The sequence below is a fragment of the Sorghum bicolor genome, chromosome 5 (assembly GCF_000003195.3).
Source record: "Sorghum bicolor cultivar BTx623 chromosome 5, Sorghum_bicolor_NCBIv3, whole genome shotgun sequence".
Lineage (NCBI taxonomy): Eukaryota > Viridiplantae > Streptophyta > Magnoliopsida > Poales > Poaceae > Sorghum > Sorghum bicolor.
Genome location: NC_012874.2, coordinates 61,915,083 through 61,939,935, shown reverse-complemented (window position 1 = coordinate 61,939,935; position 24,853 = coordinate 61,915,083). Strand labels below are relative to the sequence as shown.

At 43.9% G+C, this 24,853-nt stretch overlaps 1 protein-coding gene across 1 annotated transcript; it reads right to left on the bottom strand.

Annotated features, from left to right (window-relative positions):
- LOC8058597 lies at window positions 7,003-12,453 on the bottom strand. Its single transcript, XM_021462195.1, has 2 exons — window positions 12,301-12,453; window positions 7,003-8,566 (listed from the first exon to the last, which is right to left on the bottom strand). The coding sequence occupies exons 1-2, from the start codon at window positions 12,354-12,356 to the stop codon at window positions 7,270-7,272; spliced, it is 1,353 nt and encodes a 450-aa protein (XP_021317870.1). The 5' UTR covers window positions 12,357-12,453; the 3' UTR covers window positions 7,003-7,269.

Sequence of the window (24,853 nt, the reverse complement as noted above, 5' to 3'; positions counted from 1 at the left end):
CAGACCGGTTGTCAAAAAAACAATTAGTGCAGACAAACACCAACAATGTGAAAGAAAAATCTGCATAGGACCAGCAACAATTGATGGCATTTGAGACTTACTTCCTCTTTCTTTCAGCAACAATGACCCCATCTATATCAGTTCTTACATGTACAACATCTCCAAAAAGACCACTAAGATCCACATTTGTATCCAAATCAGGCATTGGGTTACGTATTTCATTATCATCGCCCATATCATAAAGACCACGTGGTTTTGACTGGACAACAACATGCCAATCTGATTCAGGGCCTTCCTTAACATAGTAAACCTGTACAGCTTGTGATGCTAAGATAAAAGGCTCATCTAACATTTTTTCTCTAGTATTGTATAAATGCTTGAAATTAACACTGGTAACCCCAAATTGATCTTTTTTTACCCATTTGTCTTCAATGTGATTGTCCACCCAATCACATTTAAACAAAACTACATTTCCTCTACTGCGATAATTTAACTCAATGATTTCTTTGATGATGCCATAGTATATCTTGTTTCTCACAACTGGTTCCACATTGTTTCCATTTTCAAAGCAAGAGGTCTGGGCAATCAATGCTACTCCATTGCCTTGAACAGGTCTACCCTCATCATAGGAGGATGTATGGAATTTAAATCCATTAATTGCATAACTATTGTAAGTTGTTGCAATCATGAAAGGTTCATTTGCCAAAACTTGTATCTCTTCCGATACTTCTCCACCACTTTCAACTAACCCTTCCACCTGTAAATATATCATATTATGTCTAGTTAATTAAAGTGTATTAGATCTAAATAGAGCATGTTAATCACGCCTTTACTTACATGCTTTCTAAACCAATCATGGAAAGTTTCATGATGGATACGAGTCATTTGTCGCTGATTGTGGCGACCAATCGAGGAAAGGTACTCCAAATGTTTGCTGCAAAGGTGTGGTACTCATTGAGAAATGTATACATAATAACACGAGAAATGCAATGTGTGTCAAGTTCTGTGGATTGCTTACTTCAAGTATGGCTCTATCTTATCATAATTGAACAATACATATCTATGTGCTTGAACCCAAGTCTTGTATTCTAATGATACAGTGCACTTGCCACTCAAAGCTTGCCCTGTGCTGTGAAAGAATGGTGTAGTACAAATTTCAAAGTCCATCCTTTCACCATTTTCTACTTGTCCAGTCTCATATCCTTTCAAAAATTTGGAGCAGAATGTAAGACTCTCATCAAACTTGTAAGCCTCACAAATTGATCCCTCTGGATGACTTCTAGTACGGACAGAGCCCTTCAACCTCATCAAATACCTATGAAGTAACAGTTTTAGTGTGGAACCTAACTACAAATATGTTCGATAGCAATTGGAAATAGTTTGGTACCTCTCTACTGCCCACATGCTACGATAGTGTACAGGACCAGCAAGTCTTGCTGGAGCAGGTAGATGCACCAGCAAATGTACCATGATATCAAAAAAAAGATGGCAGAAATATAGTCTCAAGAACACTTAGTGTCTCGGCTACTTCAGCCTCTAGTTTTTGCATATCACTGATACGGATAGTGGGTGAGTAGATCTTCTTGAAGAAATTGCTCACGCGAATTAGTGCTGCACTAACTCTTTCTGGCAATTTATTCCGAACAGCAATGGGAAGTAAGTCTTGCAACAACACGTGGTTGTCATGGCTCTTTAATCCAATTACCTTCTTCTCCCTAACTTGCACGTTACGACGCATATCAGAAGCATAACCATCTGGAAACTTCACTTCCTTCAATACTTGGCAAAATGCTTCCCTAGCCTCAGGACTCATTGTAAACTGTGCTGGAGGTAAATAGAAGTCATCTTCTACACTAACAGGATGAAGATCACTTCTAATGCCAAGTTCTTGGATGTCCAAGCGAGCATTTAAGTTATCCTTGGATTTTCCATCAGTGTCCAAAAGTGTGTCAATAATATTTTGACACACGTTCTTTTCTATGTGCATAACATCAAAATTATGTCGTAGAAGTAGGTCTTTCCAGTATGGCAACTTAAACCAAATGGATTTCCTTTTCCAAATAGTTGGTGGCTCATCAACTTTCCTACGTTTTTGCTTGGATGGCCCCTCTGTAGTTGGATTGCACTGACGCTTGGTTGGCTTCTTGGTTATTGGGTCCTTTCCAAAGGTTGGGCATATATTGGCTGTCAACTCCAATATTTCCTCTCCACTAAGAGGTCTAGGTGCTGGCCTAAGTTCTGTGGTACCATCAAATGAATCTGTATCAAACCGAAATTTGTGTTTGGCATCTAAGAATCTGCGATGGCCCATGTAGACACACTTGCCTCCCTTTTTCAACTGGAAAGAGCATGTATCTAAGTGGCATTCAGGACAAGCAACTTTGCCAGAAGTGACACATGCTAGCAAATAGCCTAGGCCTGGAAAATCAGATATGGTGCAAACTATGGCAGCACGCAGTTGGAAGGTTTCACGCTTTGAAGCATCATATGTTTTTACACCAACAACAAACATTTCTACCATATCATCCCCCAGCGGCGCAAGAAAGACATCCATATCACCACAAGGTGCCTTAGGTCCAAGGATCAACAAGGATAGAATGAAATTTGATTGCTTCATACACTTCCAAGGTGGAAGGTTGTATGGGATCAGAATAACAGGCCAAATACTATAAGTTGATTTCATGGTCCTAAAAGGATTAAAGCCGTCACTAGCTACAGCTAGTCTAAGATTTCGACTCTCTGAGGAAAACACTGGATGCTTAGAGTCAAAATCTTTCCAGAAAGGAGCATCAGCAGGATGCCTCAGCACACCATCATTTGTGCGTCCTTCATCATGCCACCTTGTGTCACTTGCTGTTTTTGAGCACATAAAGTACCATTGCAACCTTTTCTTTATAGGAAAGTAACGTAGAACTTTCCTAGGAACCCTATACACACGTTTTCCACTAGGACTACTCTTTTCTGATTTCCATCTTGAGGTTTTACATGTTGGGCAATCATTTTTGGTCGCATGGTCTTTCCAAAATAGTATGCAGTCATTCTCACATGCATGAATTTTGACATACCCAAGTCCTACACCTTTTGCCATTTTTTTAGCTGCATTAAAGTTTTTAGGAAGTGATGACTCTTCAGGTAAGACATCCTTAAATAACTCTAGTAGCATGTCGAAGCTTTTGTTATTCCATCGCCCAACAAACTTGATATGGAGTAACCTTACAATGAAACGTAGCTTCGAGAACTTGGAACCTGGATATAGTTCCTTGCCAGCATCTTCTACCATTTTGTAAAAAGCCTCCACATCCTCATCGTGCTGCTTAGTGTTGTTTTCTTCTAAATCCCCCTCAACATCTAAACCCATTGCTATGTCTTCAAGTAAACCAGAAATATCATCCTCTTCATTTGGGTCCCCTACTTCTACCCTTTCATGTTGTCTGCTATTCGTGGAAAAACTAGAACTAGGTTCACCATGATTCACCCATGTTATATATCCTTCCATAAATCCGTCACATATCAAGTGCTCAAGTACAATACTACGGATCCTCCAACAAGAGTTCTTGCATGCCTTGCAGGGACATAAAATCTGATTTCCTTTGGCAGAATTACTAAAGGCAAACTCTAAAAACATATCAACTCCTTCTCTATACACAAGTGTTTGCCTACACATGATTATCAACATATCAGACCAAACATCCTGTGCATGCTCTAGTATATATATGGTCATAGGTTTATAATGTACCTAGGCTGATCCATCCATGTTTTATCCATGACGCACCTTTTACAAAATGCAGTATCAAAAATAGTGAAATATTACTTCCAATATAAAATATCATTCAATTCAGATTAGGTTGTTCAATAAAAAATAGAGATCTTGCTAAACAATTATCCAAATCAAATCAATTTCACCACACATGTTGCTAAAACAATCATCTCACCATAAGCCATCAACAGGAACTATAGGGGAAAACAGGAACTATAGGGGAAATTTAGTCTAGTTTTAAGAAACCAAAATCATCACATCACAGATCACAGACAACCTGCAATTCTATGCCGAATGCATAGAAAAAGTTCATTAGCATACCAATCAAGCAGAAGAGCTGATGAAGACCAGAAGAATGAACCCAATTCTTCAGTGCTTCCTAATTGGATACTTTGGAACTAAGAAAGAAAAAAAATCAAGTCAGAATTGATCCTTTGGCCGCAAGGAGACATGTATGAACTCTGACTTCATAGTTTCAAGTTGCAAATCAAGCTAAAAAAGACTTACATGCAAAATAGTTTCAACTCTGTAGGTGAAGTATGGAATCCTTTGGTACTTCCACACAGGTTCCTGTAGAAAATCAAATTAATGCAATAAACACCATATCCAATTTAGATGAATACATTCGTTCTCTAAAGAGGGGAAGTGGGCACATGGGTAATCTGGACTGAATGTAATATTGGCAAGAGAAATAACCTAAACCTTGAATCTTTTTGTCCTTTTGTCACCTTCTTCTTATCCTTTCTGAAACCAAAATAAATAGGAATCGAAGTAAGCTGCTTGCCTGCTACTATTTTCAGAGAACATTCAATTTTCAGAGAACAATCAATGGGAGAAGAGATTGGTCAGAGATGGCACCGGAGACGGCAGTAGACTTTTGCTCTGCCAGGAATCGAACACGGGCGCCACCAGATGCGTGTGTGATGGCGAATTTGGGGGTTGGCGAAGCAGGTGTCGTCCGTTGATAGTTGAGGCGTTGGTGGCAGATCCCGGCGGATGTGGCTAGGTTCGTGGTGCTGTTGGGGGCTCGGGTGGCAGATCTGCGAGCAACAAAGATAGCAGGTGGTGGTAGGCGATGGAATGAGGGCGGCTGGAGTGGCTGGCGTGGTTAGGGTTCCGGCGAATGGTGACAAGCGGTGGCGCTGTGTGGGAGGGCGGTCGCGGATGCTAGCGTTGTAGGCTACGGCGGCGAGGCTCGACGTGGGAGGCAGCGATGGCAAGGCTTGGCGTGGGAGGCGGCGAGGCTTGGTGTCAGACGAGACAGCGGCGGCGGGCGCACTCGGGGTCACGCGTGAGCAGCGAGGGTGTTTCTCCGCGTGCTGCTGGCGAGAGGAGGGAGGGGGTGTATACTCAGAGGGAGATTTTTTTCGTTTCACAGGTCAGTCTGCGCGGCGGACGGATTTGGCCCGCAAACATGGCGCGAATAGCCTTTTTCACTCCCGCCTATACATCTTTTGGTGAAAAGATTCAGAAGGGGTGTACACAGAACAAACCGGTTTGTAAAAAATAGGAAAAAAAGATTTTAATCATAGAGAATCACGCCCGCCCGTCTCCGTCGAAGTCGCAAGTCACGTATTTTTTCGCGTAAAATCGCGTGCTACGCGGCCTGTAGGATTTGAACCTGTGACCTCTACCTCGCGCGTAGCCTCCTCTACCACTACACCCATCACTCAATTGTGTCTATATTAGAGTTTAGTTCCCCACATATTATCCAAAACCGAGCATATATTGATTGTTTGAAGCTCTAAAAAAATTCAAATGAAAAAGTTGTCAACTACAAAGTTACATAACTTTCCAAGATCTTCAACCTTTGTATTGATGGTTTTTTTATAGAAGGTCATTTGAAAATAATTTGTGTACGAGTACCGTACACACTTTCGCCGACACTTGAGTTGTTGGCTTTACTCAGATACGCCTACACTTATTGTGTCTATAAATGTTTGCCGACAGTTTTAGTGTCTCCAAACCAAAGCCGACAGTTGATTTGTAGCCGAACAACATCATTGCCGACAGATTATATGACATTAAAAGGTTCAACAATTGCCAACAGAAAAATGTGTAGTTGAAACAACCTCTTTGCCAACACATGACTGTAGGCAATTGTGTGTCATGGTGTAGTGTTTGTTTATCCTTTGTTTTAGTTTTGAGTCACTAGTTGAGGTGTCTCCTTTGTGCTGTTTTGCAATAGTGTCACTAGAGATGATCTTAGACTATTCCTTAATTCTAGGAGATAAATTTGGCAACATCGTCCATCGTCGCCCACGTCACTCGTGCTCACTTCCTAAGAGGAAGATGAAATGTTAGGTACATAAGTTTTGACATAAATTTGGCCCAACACCAAGATTATAGGTTTTTAAGAGCATCTTCAACAATTTCAACAATGGCGCTTAAAACACGACATGTATTTAGAATTGAAGGATAACTCTTCTATTTTTACTTTTGAGCTTATTGTTTGTAGACTCAACTTCAGAAATAGCTCTTAAATTAGGGTTTCTGCTTTTCTATAACCCACAAGTCTGTTGTTGCCATATAAAGTTGATCCACGCCACAACACGAAGTATCGTGCTTTCGTGACAACGATTGATTGCTTTCTGAGCAAAGAAATAAAATTTATTTACTCACTTTTATGGAGGGGAGCCGACTGTTTGTCATCATAAAACAGTACAGTAAGGATCTACCAAACCCTAGGGCTGCTAGGGCTCGACAAGAGAAAAAACTAAGTGCTGCAAAAAATGTAGATAAGAATAAGAATATATTGAAGTGTCAATTGATTAGCAAAATAACAACCGGCCATGTACCCATGAGTATTTATAAGGTAAGCTTGGTCTTTGCCAAACATGTCGGCCGGACTTCTTTTACACGCACGCAAGTAGATCACAAAATAGCAAAATTCGCTATTAAAAGAGTCATGCTTCCTTATTTGTCTCGGAAAAGTTTAAAGTTACTTATCCACCATTCAGTTTATCTTTCACCTATATACCATTACCGTCCAATGAGCTTCCAAACAGTATTATCTGTCATATGGAAAGTACCTCAACCTAGCATTGCATGCTGCAAATATTGGATATTCCGTCTTATGGCATTGTGATGTATGCAGGAAATATTGATATGTTCCCTTCCATTCCACTAATACTATGATGTATCAACTTTCAAGGCAAACACATGCATAATAAAGGAATGTCAGTAATAATACGCTGTTATTAACTCAATAGCAAATAAACTACCAAATTTGTCAGCATGCCTTAAACACTTTATATCTACGAACATACCAAAAGTGTAAATTCATAGACAACACCCAAATCTCCTCTGTCATTCATTGCATAAGGATCCATTGGAATTTGACGACATATTGGGAAGTATACCAGGAATCTGATCATTTAGTCTGTTTGCATATGGTTTACAATGGGCCACGGGCCACCCACTGAATACGACCTCATTCTGAATTTCTGATTCTTCCAAATCATCCACCAGATAAGCAGCAGGATGAAGGCATTCATAGGTGATGAAGCTATTCAGTCTTCACATATTCTACCAAGCCGGAACACAAAGAACTTCACCAAGTCTATCTCATATGGCACAAAGGCTAGATTTTCCTCTCTATTTGTCTCGTGCAGGAAGCTGCGCTTGACCTCTTCCATCACCTTCTTCTCAAGGTCGAGAATGAAGATTGAGTAGCTATGGTGTTCCCAGTTCAGCACGAGCAGTGATTCATTGTTAAGGCGAAACCACTGCCGGCAGGTAGCATACCGAGTTGGAGGGAGATAGTTTGGGTCCGGCGTTATCCTGATAACAGTGCGGAGCCATGGCACAGGGGTGTTGTCACCTTCCTCTGCGTATTCTTGCTGTGTCCATAGAGTCACATGCATGACATAGATACAAGCGACTGATAGCTTGTCGTCCTTGCTGACACAGAGGAGTCGTGATCCGGCGGCATGGAAGGGAAGCTTTGTCATAGAAACACGCGCCGTGCCCACCTCCACACTGAGTTTGTACAGGTTCTCATCATCTCGGTGCGCGCTCTCCGTAGTTTTGCAATCTGTGCACAACCAGTGTGCTGCGCCGCGGTGAACAACAGCAGCCCTATCACGCACAAGGGAGTAACGGCTCCCTTCTAGCCACCTGGTCGGTGTGCTCCATCTGCATGTGTCAATGGAGTACGAGTGAATGTATACCTTACTGTCTGGTCCAGATCCTTTACTGGTGATGAGGAGCAGCTGCCCTCCGCTGAGGTTACTGTTATCAGCGGCTGTGATAATGGCGTTCATGGTGACCTGGAAATTAGCATCGGGATAATGCAACCCAAGGAGTGGAGAAAAGTGGGGAGCCTCTAGAGGTGGGAGAAAGTGACACTCGCCGGTCATTGGGTTGCAGAGGCTGAGCAGCACAGCTGGCTGGGTGCAGTCAAAGGTGCGGGGCACAAGCTGCATCAGGATGATCCCGTGGTGTGCTTCCAGAGGCTCGGCGTAGTTGAAGGTGCCATCATGGTCAGGGATGAAGGCTGTGAAGGACCTTTCTGTGGGGCCAATCAGTGACGACAATGGCGATAGCATGAAGGTGGGAGCAGAGATGGAGGCACCATTCCTTGGGCCAATCAGTAGCCTTCTGAACTTGAACCTTGTCTTCTGGAAGAAGAAGCCGATGAGGCATGCGCGGTTTCCCTTAAATAGTTCAGAGAGGAAGGCCGGGTCAGTGAAGCGGTGCACCCACCACTTGCACGTCATGGCGAAGCTAAGGAGGTCTTTGACATTGCCCACGTGGGAGAAGATCACGAGTTGGGCATCCTCCGGTAGAGCTGCGATGGCATCCATACTGAAAAGGATGTACACAATAGGTCAAAAAACAGCACTGAATGCATTTGTTCAAAGATGAGGTGATGCACATAAATGGATGGATGCAGCGAACACACAGCCAGGAAAATAACCACACTGCCTGGGCTGACACCAGCCTCGACACTGGCCCCCTTCCCCACCTTTCATCCTGCACTGCCCATCCTGTTGTGGACTCACCGCCCCATCACACCCCAATGCTTGCGCGTAATGAATATTATATATAGTGACAAGTTCATTATAATCTTAATCAAGTCAACTTACAACAGGTTTGGCAATAATGGTCTCATGCCTTGCATTACAAAAGACGTTGTGCAGTTAAACAAAATTAAATCTAGATGTTCAGATATTAGAAGTTTAGAACAAATTTAAAGGAGCAAGTTGTCCAACTCTGTTCCTCCTACTTAGAGCACATGAACCATTAGGCAGGAACCATATAGAGAATTCAGAAGAAAATGGTCTTTAAAAAGTCAGAAGAAAACCAGTTCAAAATTATCTTAATTTTCCATCTTTTGCACTTCATTCTGAACTTGACTTAGGAGGCTACAAAAAATATTCCGATTAAAAAGGTCCCTGCTAGAAGGTGTAGAATAGAGATGCAATATGATCTAAGTCCAATGTGCTGAATGTTTTGCATATCTTCACTATCGAAATACTGCACCAAAAGTGGGGCAGCTAATAGTGCCACTTTGTTTGTAATGTGCCTCGGTCAGATCACTGGTCAAATAAAATCATGGTTGTCAGACATGGGCTCTTCCGTGAGCCAATTACCCAATTGAGCCCATGGCCAAAGCACATGATCCCAAAAGGCAGCCCAAATTGTAGGACTAGACAAAAGTTTAAAAATATAACTCTAGGTCAGGTCACATTAGGACGACATGGGTCCACACCAGGTGCCAGTGGAGCTGACACCAAATCCCAAATTTTTGAAACCTTAAGCAAAAAATAAACCCTAAAATTGATTTGACTCCACGAATTTTGACTGTCACCATGGGGATGCCCCACGTGCATGCATGTGTGGCTACCTTAGGACACTGCTCAAAGGATCTATGGGCTATCCACAACTGCTTAAGTTTCACAGTAGTGGCTCTCAGTAGTGCCACTATCCCACTTCACTGTGACCGGTATTGTGTACAACAGAATGGGAAGAAGGGGAAGACCACGACACTGGCAGAAGATGGGCGCTCCCAGGATCTCATCCGCGACAGGAGGTGTGGCTTAGAAAGTTGTGTGCATGTGTTTGCATCCAACATGAATTAGAGTTTAGGGATTACACAGTAATGGGTAAGAAGGGCAACAGAGTTGTCACTCCATTTAGGATACTTTGTTTCAGTTCCTCTATTTTCCCTTCTGACGGCGCCTGTACGACTTTGTGCAAGCGTCTGCGAGCCACTAGCACTCACTCTTATAGTCTTATATCCCTGGGATCTATTAATTTGGTATCAAAGATGGCAGAATCGGAGGATGGAAAGTCGTCGGTGTCGATGCCTCCCGCCGTTCCCGTAAGCATAGGAGCAACTGATGAAGATGGTTTCTGACATATCTCAAGTTCTCAACAGCTGGTTGACATGGCCATACAATTGGCTGGCTTCTCCTCACGCGTGTCAGAGGTGGACGCCACCCACCTTAGCCGTCAAGATCTGTGCCGGAGTTTCCCTTCGGGATTGTGGTCTCCTATGGGTACGGCTTGGCTGCGGTAACCATGCACGACATCTTCTAGTGCACATCACCAGCGGCCATCGTCCACTGTACCACTGCAGCCCGTCGCCCCTCACTCTTTCTTGCCACAGCCACTGATTCCACCGCAGCTGCGCATACCCGCCACCACACAGCTGCTCCCAGTGCTCATCAACTGCTACCCATGGTGTTGGTGGACCACCCACCCCCTCCCCTCATCAGCAGAGGGCATCTAGCGAAGGTTTTGGTTACCAGAAGGAACCCGCTCACCAGGCGTGAGCTGCCTACTACCGTCGCCGAGCCTTCGCTTCTTTAATGGCAAAAGTTTGGGGGACGACGCTTATAACGTGGTTAAGTGCTTTGGATTGCACACTCATGAGAGGGGCGGCTACGGCGAAGATCTCCTGGAGCTTGTCATGCAAGCTGGGGGCTGAAGGTCCCCACATGGCAGTGACAACAAGGCCGACGAAGCGAAGGCTCGCTTGGGTCAGGGCGCTCCAGGAGGCTCGCTTGGGCCATAATTGGGCCTAAACTCCAACTTGTTTAGGTGTAAGATGCTCAGGAGGAAGAATTACTCGCATAACCTTGGGTGGTGTTGCCCTAGGAAGGGAATATGCTAGGATATTCCGCCACCGTCATGGGGCGTTATTGTAACAGTCTATAATCAAGGAATGAGCCCTATATAAGGGGGTTGTAAATGCCCTCTAAGAGAGGCAGTTGAACGCATTTATGAGCTTGCGAAATCCCATAGTCTCGTTCTCCGTTTTGGCTGTCTCAATCCCCTTCCCCCGCTGCATCTCGCGGGGTATCGATCCATCACGTTTCTAGGCGGGGTCTCTGCCTTTTCAAGTCGGAGGCTCCCATCATCTCCATATTGACGGAACCACCCGCCAACACGTGGAATTTCCCAGCAGGTCTGCTCTGACAGTTCCATTGTACCAGATGCTCGAATTCCATCACTACGATGGGAAGGAGGATCCACTCGGTTGGCTCACAAGATGTGAACAATTCTTCAGCAGGCAGCGCACGGTGCAGGCGCACAAAACCTTAACACCTCACTAGTGTTTCTCATGATTAGTACTTTGCTCTCGAGCATGACACAGGCATGCCCTCATGGACGTACGTACTTCAAGGACCTCTGCAACCAGCACTTCGGACCGCCGATCTACATCAATTAATTGCCTTGGCATGCTGGCAAGACTTCCATTCACTATAGTGCAGGATTTTTAGGAACACTTCCTACCATTGCTCTACCATGCCGAGCATCTCCTGCCATCTCAAAAAGCATAGTTGCTTACAACTAGTTTTGTTGGAGCACATCAAATTGGAGGTCAACCTACATGAGCCACAAGACATGCAGACGGCGATGCACCTAGCTTGGGCTTATGAATACCATGGCCCAGTCACGACAGTGCCATCAACTTTGGATTCATCATGACCATCGCCCTATCTGTTAGGTCCTCCACCCATGTCCCTACCAAATCCACATCCTCGACAGACACTTCAACAACACCTCCAATAGGACCACCGAAGCCACACCATCAATTGACACCACCAGAATTTTCTCAAAAACTAGGGTTGTGTTACAACTGGGATGAACAATAATACATCCACGGTCACCACTTCTAGCGATTATTTTAAATTGAAGCAGAGGAAGTGATGGATGACTAGCAAAAACGAAGGCAGTAAAAAATTAACATATAAACTATTAAAAAACTAATTGATATGCATAAGACAAAATTTGCCCATCATCCATGTATCTAAGAGATGTGCCGAGAACTCCCAAAACATGCTTATCAACACGAAAACAAACAAATACTAGTACAAAGTCAACACAAACAACAGAACAAGGATGCCTATTCGGTTGATTATCTCTACCAAGACATTGATCATGGAGGAAAACTTACGTGAATGCAACATAATTCATGATGCCAATGATAAATAAGAGTCAGATAAGGAGCAAATAACAGATTTATAAGGAAAAAATTGAAACAACTTGGAGGTCCCTGATATAGAAAGGGGTCATAGATAGCAAATTACCTTATGCACTCACTGGAATCTTCTCTTCCACGTTGAAGGAGGCGAACATGGCGCATTATCGGAGGGCGCTGACGACCTGCGAGGGAGGGAGACGGAGGGGCCTAGGAGGGAGAGGGATGGAGGACATGGGAGAGAAGAGAGACTGAGTGCGGCGCCGAGGGAAAAGTGCGGCTGAGGGAGGGAGAAGTGAAGCCCTAACTGGATATATATAAGCCCGATATAGTAGGACTGGATATGGGCTCTGTGGGGCTTGGAGTTGGGCTAGGATTTTCTTAGGCAGGCCTTATAGTGTGCCTGGCTTCGAAAATCAGATTACAAAGGCGGGTACTTTAAGACGATCACCTCCAAAAATAGAACATTTTTGGAGGCGGGTATTTCCTAACTGCCCCCCGTAATTAAAACAATCGCCTCTATAAATAAATCTATTTTGGGAGGTGGTCATTTTTTGTGGCATCCATAAATAAGAACAACTGCCGTTGTTAATCGCCAGGCATTCACTGAGGCAGTTGAATTTTGTGACCTCATCGATTAATGTTGGGGGCAGTGCCTCGCAAAATCAATTTTTATAGTATTGACTGCAAATGAAGGAGAGTTGTCTTGTACTTAGTGTTAAAGATATTTAGAAAGCGGTGGTGGATATGCCACAAAAGGATTGAAGATTGAGTTTTTTCTTATGTTTGTGTTGACTCCCAGTGGAGCATTGTATCAGTTTGTTTTATCCCAAGGTATTGGGTTTAGCCTCAGTGCTAAGACTTGTATTGTGCGGTTACACTCGTTCACCAGATGACACTACTACATTAATTTTAATGGAGGTGGGAAAAACACTTAGGCCTTGTTTAGTTCCCAAAAAGTTTTGCCAAAAATTTTAGATTCCCCGTCACATCTAATCTTACGGCACATGCATAGAGTATTAAATATAGATGAAAACAAAAGCTAATTACACAGTTTACCTATAATTTGCGAGATGAATCTTTTGAGCCTAGTTAGTCCATGATTAGACAATATTTGTCAAATAAAAATAAAAGTGCTACAGTACCTGAAATCCCAAAAATTTGCCAACTAAACAAGGCCTTAACTGAGGCTGGCAAGCCAACCACCTCGGATCAAAGGTCACGATTAAGCCTTAACCAAGGAGGTTAGGAAACTCGTTTAACCTAGGCGGGCATTTAGGGTTCCATAAATGTTTTAACCGAGGCGGTTAGCTGAAACCAACTACCTCCATTAATGTTTAACCGAGATGGTTTGTTACGCCCGACTTCATTAACTATTTATAGAATTCAAAAATCTTTTTTAGTTTAGTTTTGAATTTGAAATCATATTTTGTCAGCTTAAAATACATACAAAGCAGAATATACACATATAAGGATAAACATATATTACATGCATTCATGTGTCATCCTTATCGTTCCACGATCCAATCACACACTAAGTTCATATTACAATAATATTCACATTGCTCACAAAAGCACATCACATCGTTGACATGAGAAGCTAAGGTCACTATTGAGGATGGATAATGTCAACAATTTATAATTGAATAAACATTAGAAAGGGTACAAATGAATGAATCTACGTAAGTCTAGGGTTTAAACTGACAAGTTCCACATGTTTTGGTGAATTATTATTTTCTAAAGGATTATTCTAGAAAAGCAATCAAGGAGGATTTATTCATCAAATAAAACAACCAACTTATTTCGTGAAATATACATTGGAAGACTTTAGAAGGATCAAGAAGACACCACGCAGAAGCGGACCTTGAAAGAGTTTTAGGTAGGGCTGGCCGGCCTCACCCTAGGGCCGGCCGGTCTCCCCTGTGCCGCCTCGCATCCTACTTCTAGAGGACTCCGCCACCTCCTAGGATGCATGTCCACCCTATGTTAATGTTGGTTTAATTCAAGGGATCATGGCGATTCTCTCGGTTTATATAACTCGACCCCAGCCCCCAGGCATAAATCATCTGAAGACCAAGTCATCTCGTGCTCCTCTAGTTCTAGGGCTTAGCTAGTTAGATTGAGTTTAGAAGGAGGCAAGTAGATTATAAGTTTGAATTCAGAAAGTTGCTAGGAGCGTAGTTTTCAGGTATATTTTGTTCACTACTACAAAAACTCTTTTGTGAGGCATTTTAGAATGGACCTCAGAGGTGGGCAAGGTTTCTAACTATCGGTTAATGCCTCAGATTAACCAAGGCGGTTAACTTTTATTAACCGAGGTGGTTAGAAAAAATGCCTCCAAAAGTCCATTAATTGAGGCGGGCTATTGTTGGTGCAAAATTAGATCTGCAAACACAAAGGGCTAATACTCGATTCAATGTTAAGGCGTGCCAGCCGATTTGACCTTACAATCGACAAAGGTGATAACTCGAATACTTTGGTCCTGACAACAGCGATGCGCCCGGATGTCACGGCCAAGAGGTATTCACGCGAAACTTGAGAACTCGTCAAGATTGACTCGATGAATTCCTATGAACTCGTAAGTAAAAGGAAAATACCCAGGTTGACGAAGTCGTCGAAAAAGTAGATGCTGAAATAGATGTAAAAACTTGTGTTTGATTGATTGTGTATATTCATTACATTGCCACGGGGTCTACATTTATACCCTGTTCAAAAGAGTTACAATCAGACACGACTAGGACTCGAATTCCAAATTGAACGGAATCCATATGCAAAACAAACTCTAATAACTATGGAAAACATTAATTTATCCACCACAACCGATTAGCACATTATCATCATCGTCCTTACCAATCCTACGCTTTCCCTTGCTTATTATCGGCAAACCACCTTCTGTCGGCATCGGCAATCACCAACATCGGTCATCAGCATAGATCGACCACCACCCTTGGACTTAGCTACATCCTGCTATTTCTCCATCGGCATCAATCCCATCGGCAACTCTTCTGATAACCAGTCACCACTCTTTCATCAGCCGATCTATATTTCATTAATTCCCAAATACGTGTCCAAAGATACGTGTCCAAAAACGGCGTCAACAGCTATATAATATAACCACCTCGGTTAATGCCTATTTACCGAGGCAGGCATTATAATGCAACCGCCTTGGTAAATCATTAACCAATGCGGTTATTTTATAAAGCGTGCCTCCTAAAATCTTGCCTAGCCCAACACCCAATACATGTGACTAGTATATAAATGTATGTTAGGTTGACTATGTAGCCAGTACCCTCACTCTCTCCCTCCCGAGCCGCCTGGTCCCCTCCATCGCCCACGTGCAGTCGAGCGATGCCCCTCTCTCCGATGGCGCCCACCAACCTCTCCCTCCCCCCACTCTCCCTGGAGCCCCTCTTCCTCTCAAGGAGCGACGCAGCGAGCACCCTCTCCCTCCCCCAAGTAGCTACGCAATAGACTGGCGCGCTTGAATTCCCTCCTCCACCTAAGATCCTCCTTGGCCAGATCCGGCAATGGCGCTCCTCTGGTAGCTTGGTTGCACGGCCTACCTCTCCCTCCCTTGGCATGGTCGTCTCCCTCTCCACCAGCATGGCGGAGGCGACGTGCTGGGTGCAGTTCTGGAGGCAACAGCGTGGCCGGCTCTAGATCTTGGCGGTGGCAACAATCGCGCGTCTAGGATCTGGATGGCGGCATGGCCTCCGGCCACCTCCTCACCTTAGGCTCACGTCCAGCGGCGGTGGCAGCATGGCGACCTAGATCTAGGCATGATGCCCTTAGCTCGTGTGGCCCAAATCCATGCCCGTGCGGCCATTTTATTTTATTTTGTTTATTTTCATGGATTAACTAAGGCGGACTGTGATCTTACGTCGAAGGTGGTTCTCTATGCCCGCATCCAAAAATCAAAAACATTCACCTTTGTACAAGTTTTATGTAGTAGTGGTTGTACCCCTCTCCATTTGTATTCTCCACCGTCTCTGTGTGCTTATTGCAACACTAGTATTTATATTGTTCATGTTCTTGGTTACAACATTCAATGTCTTCTTTGATTATATGTTTAGCATAGTGAGTTTGTTGTTATGTTTATGCATAAGATCGTATAGCGCTTACCTTAAAGTACACATGGTAAGTGGTTTGCATTATGTAAGTGTAGTGCTTAGATATTATATATCTGTGGATGCACTCTATATGTCAGGTTATGAGGTAGTTCATAGGTGTGACAGACCTATTGGTTCTTCTATAGTCCTTTCTCCTTATATAGAACAAGTAGGGCTTGTGTCGCAATGGTTGTGCGGACTTTGTTTCTAGACTTCCTTCTGTTAATGCCCCTTATGTGTAGATATAGTAGTAATTCTTGTCGATGATTGCTAGATGTTCTTGCACTAATTGAAGTAATATATTGATAGTAGTTATAGAATGAAATAGGGATTATTTTTCTTATATTCTAGTTGGACTAGGCTAATAGCTATAGATATAGTGCTCTGAGTAATTTACTTGTTTATCTATTATGATGCTTGATCTATACTTACCATTTCTATATATCTTTATCATGTTACTTACCCCTATTATGAGTACAATATATTATACTAATTAAATCTCTCATACATAAAGTATGGTCATAAATACTAGTTTTTCATGTATAAGTTGTACCTTCCCAGTGGTAAAGTTATAAATCGATAACCTGGTAATACTCTAGGTAAAATGCTACAATGATATAAGTATCTCTCCGCTAGCTTGTAGAATTATTCTTATCCATATATTCATCTTTATAATTCTGCCTAGTCACATAAAATGATAGATTAATACCAACATTACTTCTAGCTTAGTTGCTAGGGATGAAAACCTAGTATAATTCTAAGATGTATAGGTTAATAAAAGGTGGCTACTGTATTTATTGATATGCATTTAATTTATACCGACAGTCACCTACTAGAAGATGTTCATCAACTTGTAATCACATGTCTAGATCACTGGTTCTCAAGTAGCGTAGCTTCTCGTACTTCTCCTCCATCCCTACACTACTACAGAATTCTTAAGTAAGGCGGGCGTTTTTTATTTTTGGAGGCGGGCAAGGCCAACCGCCTCTAATGGAAGGTCACAGTTAATGGCGTAATAACAAAGGCAGTTGCCCTGGACTGCCTCGGTTAATATGTTTTTATGGAGGCGGGCACCATAAAAATGCCCTCCTCGATAGATCAATAAAAAACAAAAAAAATCTTGAGCCCACCAGTGAGCCTGTCCTAGCCCGCCAGCGAGCCCATTCTCAGTCCAGTACCTGGAGGGGCACAAGCTGCATGAGGATGATTCCATGGCTTGCTTCCAGGTGCTCGGCGTAGTTGAAGGTGCCATCATGGTCAGGGATGAAGGCTGTGAGGGAGCATTCTGTGGGGCCATTTAGTGGCGACAATGGTGAGAGCATGAAGGTCGGTGCGGAGATGGAGGCACCCTCCATGGTCTGCAGTTTCATCTTCGCCTCACAGAACTTGAACCTTGTCTTCTTGAAGAAGAAGCTGATATCGCATGCGCGGTTGCCCTTAAAGAGCTCGCAGAGGAAGGTCGGATCAGTGAAGCGTTGCACCCACCACTTGCACGTCATGGCGAACCTAAAGAGGTCTTTGATGTTGCCCAAGCGGGAGAAGATCATGAGTTGGGCATCTTCCGGTAGAACTGCAATGTTGTCCATACTGAAAAAGGTGTACAATATGTCAAAACAGCACTCAATGAATTTGTTCAAAGATCAGGTGATGCACATAAATAGATAGATGCAGCGAACACACAGCGTGGAATATATTTACACTTCCCGAGCTGCCGCCGACCTCCCCACTGCGCCCCCTAGCTTCCCCCACCTTTCATCCTCCACTACCCATCCTCTAGTGGGCTCGCCGCCTGTCACACACCAATGCTTGTGCATAATGAATATTGTATATAATCACACGTTCACTACTATGTTAATTTTGTAAATTTACAATATGTTTGGCAATAATGCTCTCATGCCTTGTATTAACAAAGACTTTGTGCATTTAAACAAAATAAAAGATAGATGTTCAGATACTAAAATAAAGGAAGCAATAAATTTTTTTGTTCAAGTTGTCCAACTCTATTCCTCCTACTTAGAGCACACAAACCATTAGGCAGTAACCACAGAGAATTCAGAAGAAAATTGCCTAAAAAAATCAGAAGCAAACCAGTTCAAATTATCTTAGTTTTCCATATTTTGCATTTCATTCTGAACTGGACTTCCTAGGCTATAAAAAATATTCTGAATAAAAAGGTGTAAAATAGAGTTGCAATATGACCTAAATCCAATGTGCAGAATGTTCGTATATCTTCACTATAGAAAATTGCACCAAAAGTGGGGCAGCTGATAGCGCCAAGTCGCTGGTAATGTGCCTCGGTCAGATCACTGGTTAAATAAAATCAGGGCTGTCAGACGTGGGCTAGGGTTCCATGCTGCAGTTACCCGATCGAGCCCATGGGCCAAGCACATGACCCTGAACGGCAGCCCAAATTGCAGACAAATTTGTTTTAGAAAAACTAACCCTAGGTCCGGTCATAGCAGGAGTGTGTCCACACAGGTAGGATGTCAGTGGAGCAGACCCCAAATCCTAAATTTTTGAAAGCTTAAGCAAAAATAAAATCCAAAAATTGATATGATTCCACAGCTATTTCCATGGGGATGCCCTCGTGCATGCATGTGTGGCCACCTTAGGACACTGAGAAGCCCTGCTTGAAGGATCTATGCGCTATCCACCACTGCACAAGTTTCACAGTAGTGGCCCTCGGTAGTGCTACTGCCCGCTTCACTGCACAACCAGAATTTGCCCTCCTGGTGGTGTGGTGTTGTCTTGGTGTTTTAGCATTCAACATTTAGTATAAACTTTTCCTACCAAAAGCCTGCTAGTGAGGATTCCCATTTGATGTGCTGCACCCCATTCTTATGACTGGTATTGTGTCCAAGAGAAGGGGAAGAAAGGGGAAGACCAGAACACTGGAAGAAAACATGAGTGCTCCCATGATCTCACCCACGATAGGAGGCGTGGCATAGGGAGTTCAGGTGTGTGCATTTGTTTGCATCCAACGTTTGTTTGCTCGTCTGAAAAAACATGGCTGAAAATACTATTCGTTGATTTATTATTATGAGAGAAAAATATTGTTGGCTTGCAGAAAAAGTACGGCTTATAAGACAAGCGAAGTGAGGCAACAGAGTTGTTGTCGAGTACAATTAGGATACTTCGTTTCAGTTCCTGCATTTTTTCTTCTAATGGCGCCCGCACGACGTTGTGCAACCACCGCACAGCCACCAGCACTCACTCGACCGCACAACCACCGCACAACCTATAGTCTTAGATCCCTGGGCTCTATTAATTTGGTATCAAAGATGCCACAATCAAAGGATGGCAAGTCGGCGTTGATGCCACCTGTCGTTCCCTTAAGTGCTGGAGCAGCTGTCGAAGATGGTTTCTGACATATCTCGTAGTTGACATGGCCATTCAACTGGCCGGCCTCCCTCGCACGTGTTAGAGGTGGAACGCCACACCCGCCTCGGCCATCAAGATCTATGCTGGAGTTTCCATCACACTACCCCTTCACGTCCACCAAATCCCGTTTCTGCCTTCCCCTTTGCCAATTCCTGGCAGGCCTCATGATTCTCTGTTACTAACCTTGGGATCTGAGAGCATAACTATTCCAGAGGTAGAGCTCAAATTATATAGAGGCTAGAGAGCCTATATTTAGAGTACTAGAGCTCCAGGAGACTGGGCCATAAAGGCCTAATATAGAAGTCTTCATATCTTTAACACCCCCCTTCAAACTCAAGGTGGAAGCGGAGGATTGGAAGCATTGAGTTTGAGTAAGTGAAGCCGATGCTGCTCTCGAGTTTGTGGTTTAGTGAAGAAGTCAGCCTATTGCAACTCTGATGGCACATACTTGAGAGCTATAGTTTTCTGATTACAGTGAGACTGAGTAAAGAAAGCATCTACACCGATATGCTTTGTAAGTTCATGCTTCACAGGATCATGAGCAATCTGTATGGCTCCAGTGCTATCACACAGAAGGGGTGTGGCGACATCACAAGAAATCACAAAATCAGCCAACAACCATCGAAGCCATATAATTTCTGTAGTAGTAGTGGCAAGATCTCAAAGCTCGGCTTCTGCACTAGAACGAGACACAGCAGCCTGTTTCTTGGACTTCCAAGCAATAGGGGAAGAACCAAGAAGAATACAATACCCTGTTATGGACTGACGATCTGTCGGGTCACTCGCCCAGGTGGAGTCTGAGTAAGCATGAAGCTGAAGCGGACTATTATGCGCATAGAATAAACTTTGAGATGATGTCCCCCGTAAGTAGCGTAGAACACGAAGTAAATGTCCAAAATGAACAGAAGTTGGGGCACAAACAAACTGGCTCAAAACATGAACTGCATGTGCAATATCGAGCCTAGTGACAGTGAGGTAAACAAGGCTGCCAACAATATGTCGATATCGAGAGGGATCCTTAAGGGGTACTCCATCAGTGGGACGAAGCTGCAAGTGAAGATCCATGGGTGTGGCAGCAGTTCGATTATCAGTGATGCCTGAACGAGCGATGAGGCTGTGTATGTACTTAGACTGAGAAATATAGTATCCCTCACTAGATTGCTTGACCTCAATGCCTAAGAAATAAGTGAGAGGACCCAAATCAGACATCTGAAATTCAGCACTGAGTTGTTGCTTCACATGAGAAATGTGATCCTTATCATCACCCGTAATCAGCATATCATCAACATATAGGAGAAGCAAGGTACGACCACGCGGTGACAAATGTACAAATAAGGCCGGATCATGATCACTAGGTGAAAAGCCAGCAGCCCGTATCACAGACACAAAACACTCATGCCAAGCACGAGGAGCCTCTTTAAGGCCGTATAGAGCACGACGAAGACGACAGACATATCCGGGAGGAGCAACAACACCGGAGGGTGGTTGCATATATACTTCTTCAGTCAAATCACCATTAAGAAAAGCATTCTTAACATCCATTTGAGAGATGGACCAAGAGGAAGAAGCAGCCACTGCAAGTAAAGTGCGAACCGTTGTCATATGAGCAACAGGTGCAAATGTCTCATCATAATCTATACCTTGGGTCTGCTGAAAACCTCTAGCAACAAGACGAGCTTTATATCTCTCTATAGAGCCATCTGACTTGGTCTTAACCTTGTATACCCATTTAGATGTGATAGGCACAGCATGAGACGGTAATGGAACAAGATCCCATGTTCCTTGACGATCAAGGGCAGCAAGCTCCTCAGACATAGCCAACTGCCATTCTGGAATACCACATGCTTCTTGATAAGTGGATGGCTCAACAACAGTAGCATTCACCCGAGGAAAACCATACTTTTCTTCAGGATGGATAGTGCTGCGATCACGATGATTATATCGCGGACCAACCTGTAACTCATTAGAAATAATAGGTGACTCATCATTAGTATTATTCGAATCATCAACAGGGAGGTCATCAGGACCGGCCAAAGTGGGAGAAGTAGGTGGAAGAGTATTTGGGTCTTTTGGACGACGGCGGAAGACTTGTGTGATAGGTGGTTTGGAAAAAGAATGAGATGGTGGAGGCGGCGGAGTAGGAATGGGTGTAACAATAGGAGAAGGCGTGGGGATGTTATCATCTATAGAAATAGGAGGAAGACCCAAAAAGGATGTGGACTCTGTAGGTGAATATGATGGTTGAGTAGAGGGGTTGTAAAAGAAAGGACGATCCTCAACAAAGGTCACATCACGAGATATACGTATGCGACGAGAAGATGGATCATAACACCGATAACCTTTATGCTCAAGACTATACCCTAGAAAAACACACTCAATAGACTGTGCAGTCAACTTAGTACGCTCACGAGGTGCAAGTAAAACATAGCATGTGCACCCAAAAACTCGAAGATGATCATAGCGGGGAGGTGTACCAAAAAGTACCTCACCAGGACATTTGCCACACAGTTTGGAAGATGGTTGTCTATTGATGAGATAGACTGCAGTAGAAACAGCTTCACCCCAAAAATGAGAAGGAACAAAGGATGAAATCAATAGTGTGCGAGCTGTCTCTATAAGATGACGGTGTTTACGTTCAGCAACACTGTTCTGAGCATGAGCGCCAGGACAAGAAAGCTGAGGAAGAGTACCTTCAGAAGACAAAAACTGGCGAAAAGCATCAGATAAATACTCACCACCAGAGTCTGAACGAAAAACTTTTATAGGAGTAGAAAATTGTGTGTGAACCATGCGAACAAAAGATTGGTAAATGGAACACAACTGGGAACGATGTTTCATAAAGTAGACCCACGTATAACGAGAATGATCATCAATAAAAATAACATAATATTTATGACCACCTTTTGAAGCAAAAGGTGCAGGACCCCATACATCAGAATGAATAAGATCAAAAGGTCTAGCAGAAGAAGAAGCACTAGATAAATATGGAAGTTGTATTTGTTTTCCAAGTTTACATCCCTTACAGTGAAAGCTAGACTCAATAGATGTAGAACCTAAATACCCTTGATTTATTAATGAAGACAAATGTGATCCACAGAGATGACCAAGACGATGATGCCATTTAGCGAAGGAAGATGCAGATGACGATGCAGCAGATGACACAGAAGCTGGAGACCCAACAGAGGAAGGAAGGCGCAAGGTGTCTAAAACGTAGAGGCTAGAAGCACCTTTACGGCGATGGCCAGTCCCAATCACTTGTCCGCTGCGACGGTCCTGAATAAAACAAGAGGAGTCATCAAAACCAACAAAACAATTTTGGTCGGTAACCTGACCAACCGAAAGGAGATTCATAGACAATTGTGGCACATAAGAAACATTGGGTACAGCAAAATGAGTATTGCAAAGTGACCCTTTGTGAGTGATAGGACAAGATGTACCATCAGCTGTCTGAACACAAGCACCATCTGTGACAGGTTTGCAAGAAACCAAGCTAGAAGAATCAGATGTCACATGAAAAGATGCACCTGAATCAAGCACCCAAGACGACGAAGGAGCTGTAGTAGATGATGTAGCAGCAACAGAAACTGATCCAACAGATCCTGAACCTCGAGGAGTGGAAGAGGTACCACGACCACGAGCAGCACGGCGGGCACGAAATTCAGCCAATTTCTCTGGATACTTAGCAAAACAAGCATCTGAACTATGAGTGTTCTTGCCACAATGCTGACAGGGTTCTCTGGTGGTACTGGTCTTCCTACGAGAAGTGGCCAAGACACTGTGAGGCTGAGACACAGAAGAGGACAGGGACTGTAGACGTGTCTCTTCAGCAAGTAATTCTGACAATGCTTGTGCCATAGTCAGAGTAGAAGAAGTATGAAGCAGCCTTGTACGGATAGAATCGAACTCTGCCCTAAGTCCCATGACAAATCTGTAAGTGAGAAACTGCTCAATAAAAGAAAGTGCTGTACAAGTCTGACCAGCTGTACATTGAGGTACCATGGAGATCAAAGAACCCATCAACCGATCAAAGGCAGAATAATAGTCATCAATAGACATGTCCCTCTGTTCAATGACATGAAGTTCCTGCATAAGAGTGTGCTGAAGAGCACCACTGTCCTGAACATAGCGTCCCTTCAAATAAGACCACATGGGTTTAGCCTGTCTAAACTTACACAGACTCATGATCATGGTGGGTTTAACGCTGTTAACCATAGCAGCCATGACTTTACCATCACTGATTTCCCAGCTTTTGACTGCAGCAGCATTACTACCATCAGACTTGAGAGTTGGTGGATCATCAGTTAAGTGAGAATGAAGACCAACACCTCTCAATGCAGTTTCAACACAAAAGGACCATTCCAAATAATTCGGACCATCAAGAGTAATATTGATGACAATTGCATTAATCTTCTCAGACTGAGACATTGTTGATGTTAAAAAGAAGAGTTACCACCAGCACAGAGGATTGATGAAGATTTGCAGTCCTGGAGCACCACAAGTATCCTCTGTTTCCTCTGTTTCCTGACAGAGGAGAATGACCAGCAGCAAAAGCAGGCAGACCCGAGCAGGAGCAGGAACAGAGGACCGGCGGCTGGGAACAGAGGACCGGCGGCTGGGAGTTGTCGATCCGCTGGACTCCCGTGGAGGAAGAAGTGGCGCGTGATGTTCCGCGCGTGAAGACCCGCAGGCGCGCGTGTAGACCGATCGACACGTGACGAACCGCCCGCGGGTGAAGTAGCGGACGGGAACGGCGCGGCGCGCGGTTGGTCGACGGGCCACCCGCGGATGCGGAACGAGGACGATCCACTGGAACCCCGATGCGCGGATCACAGGCGGACGGCGGACGGAGAAGGGCACGGTGATGGGCCGCACGGAGGGACGGCGCGGCGACAGGCCACGCGAAGATGAAGTGGCGACGGGCCACGGGATGAATGGGCGGCAACGGCCGCAACGAAGAACAGCAGACGAATCCCAAGTAAAAAAAATGGATCGTGGGTGATTTAGAGGTGGCTAAACCTAACCCTAATCCATGGCTTTGGTACCATGTTACCAACCTTGGGATCTGAGAGCATAACTATTCCAGAGGTAGAGCTCAAATTATATAGAGGCTAGAGAGCCTATATTTAGAGTACTAGAGCTCTAGGAGACTGGGCCATAAAGGCCTAATATAGA

Bases quoted from the DNA above. Each gene is read 5' to 3' on its own strand.
- LOC8058597 (XM_021462195.1), bottom strand. From the start codon at position 12,356: ATGCGCCATGTTCGCCTCCTTCAACGTGGAAGAGAAGATTCCAGTGAG. The intron at 8,567-12,300 runs GTAATTTGCTAT...CATCCTTTTCAG, and splicing joins GATTCCAGTGAGTGCATAAG to TATGGATGCCATCGCAGCTC.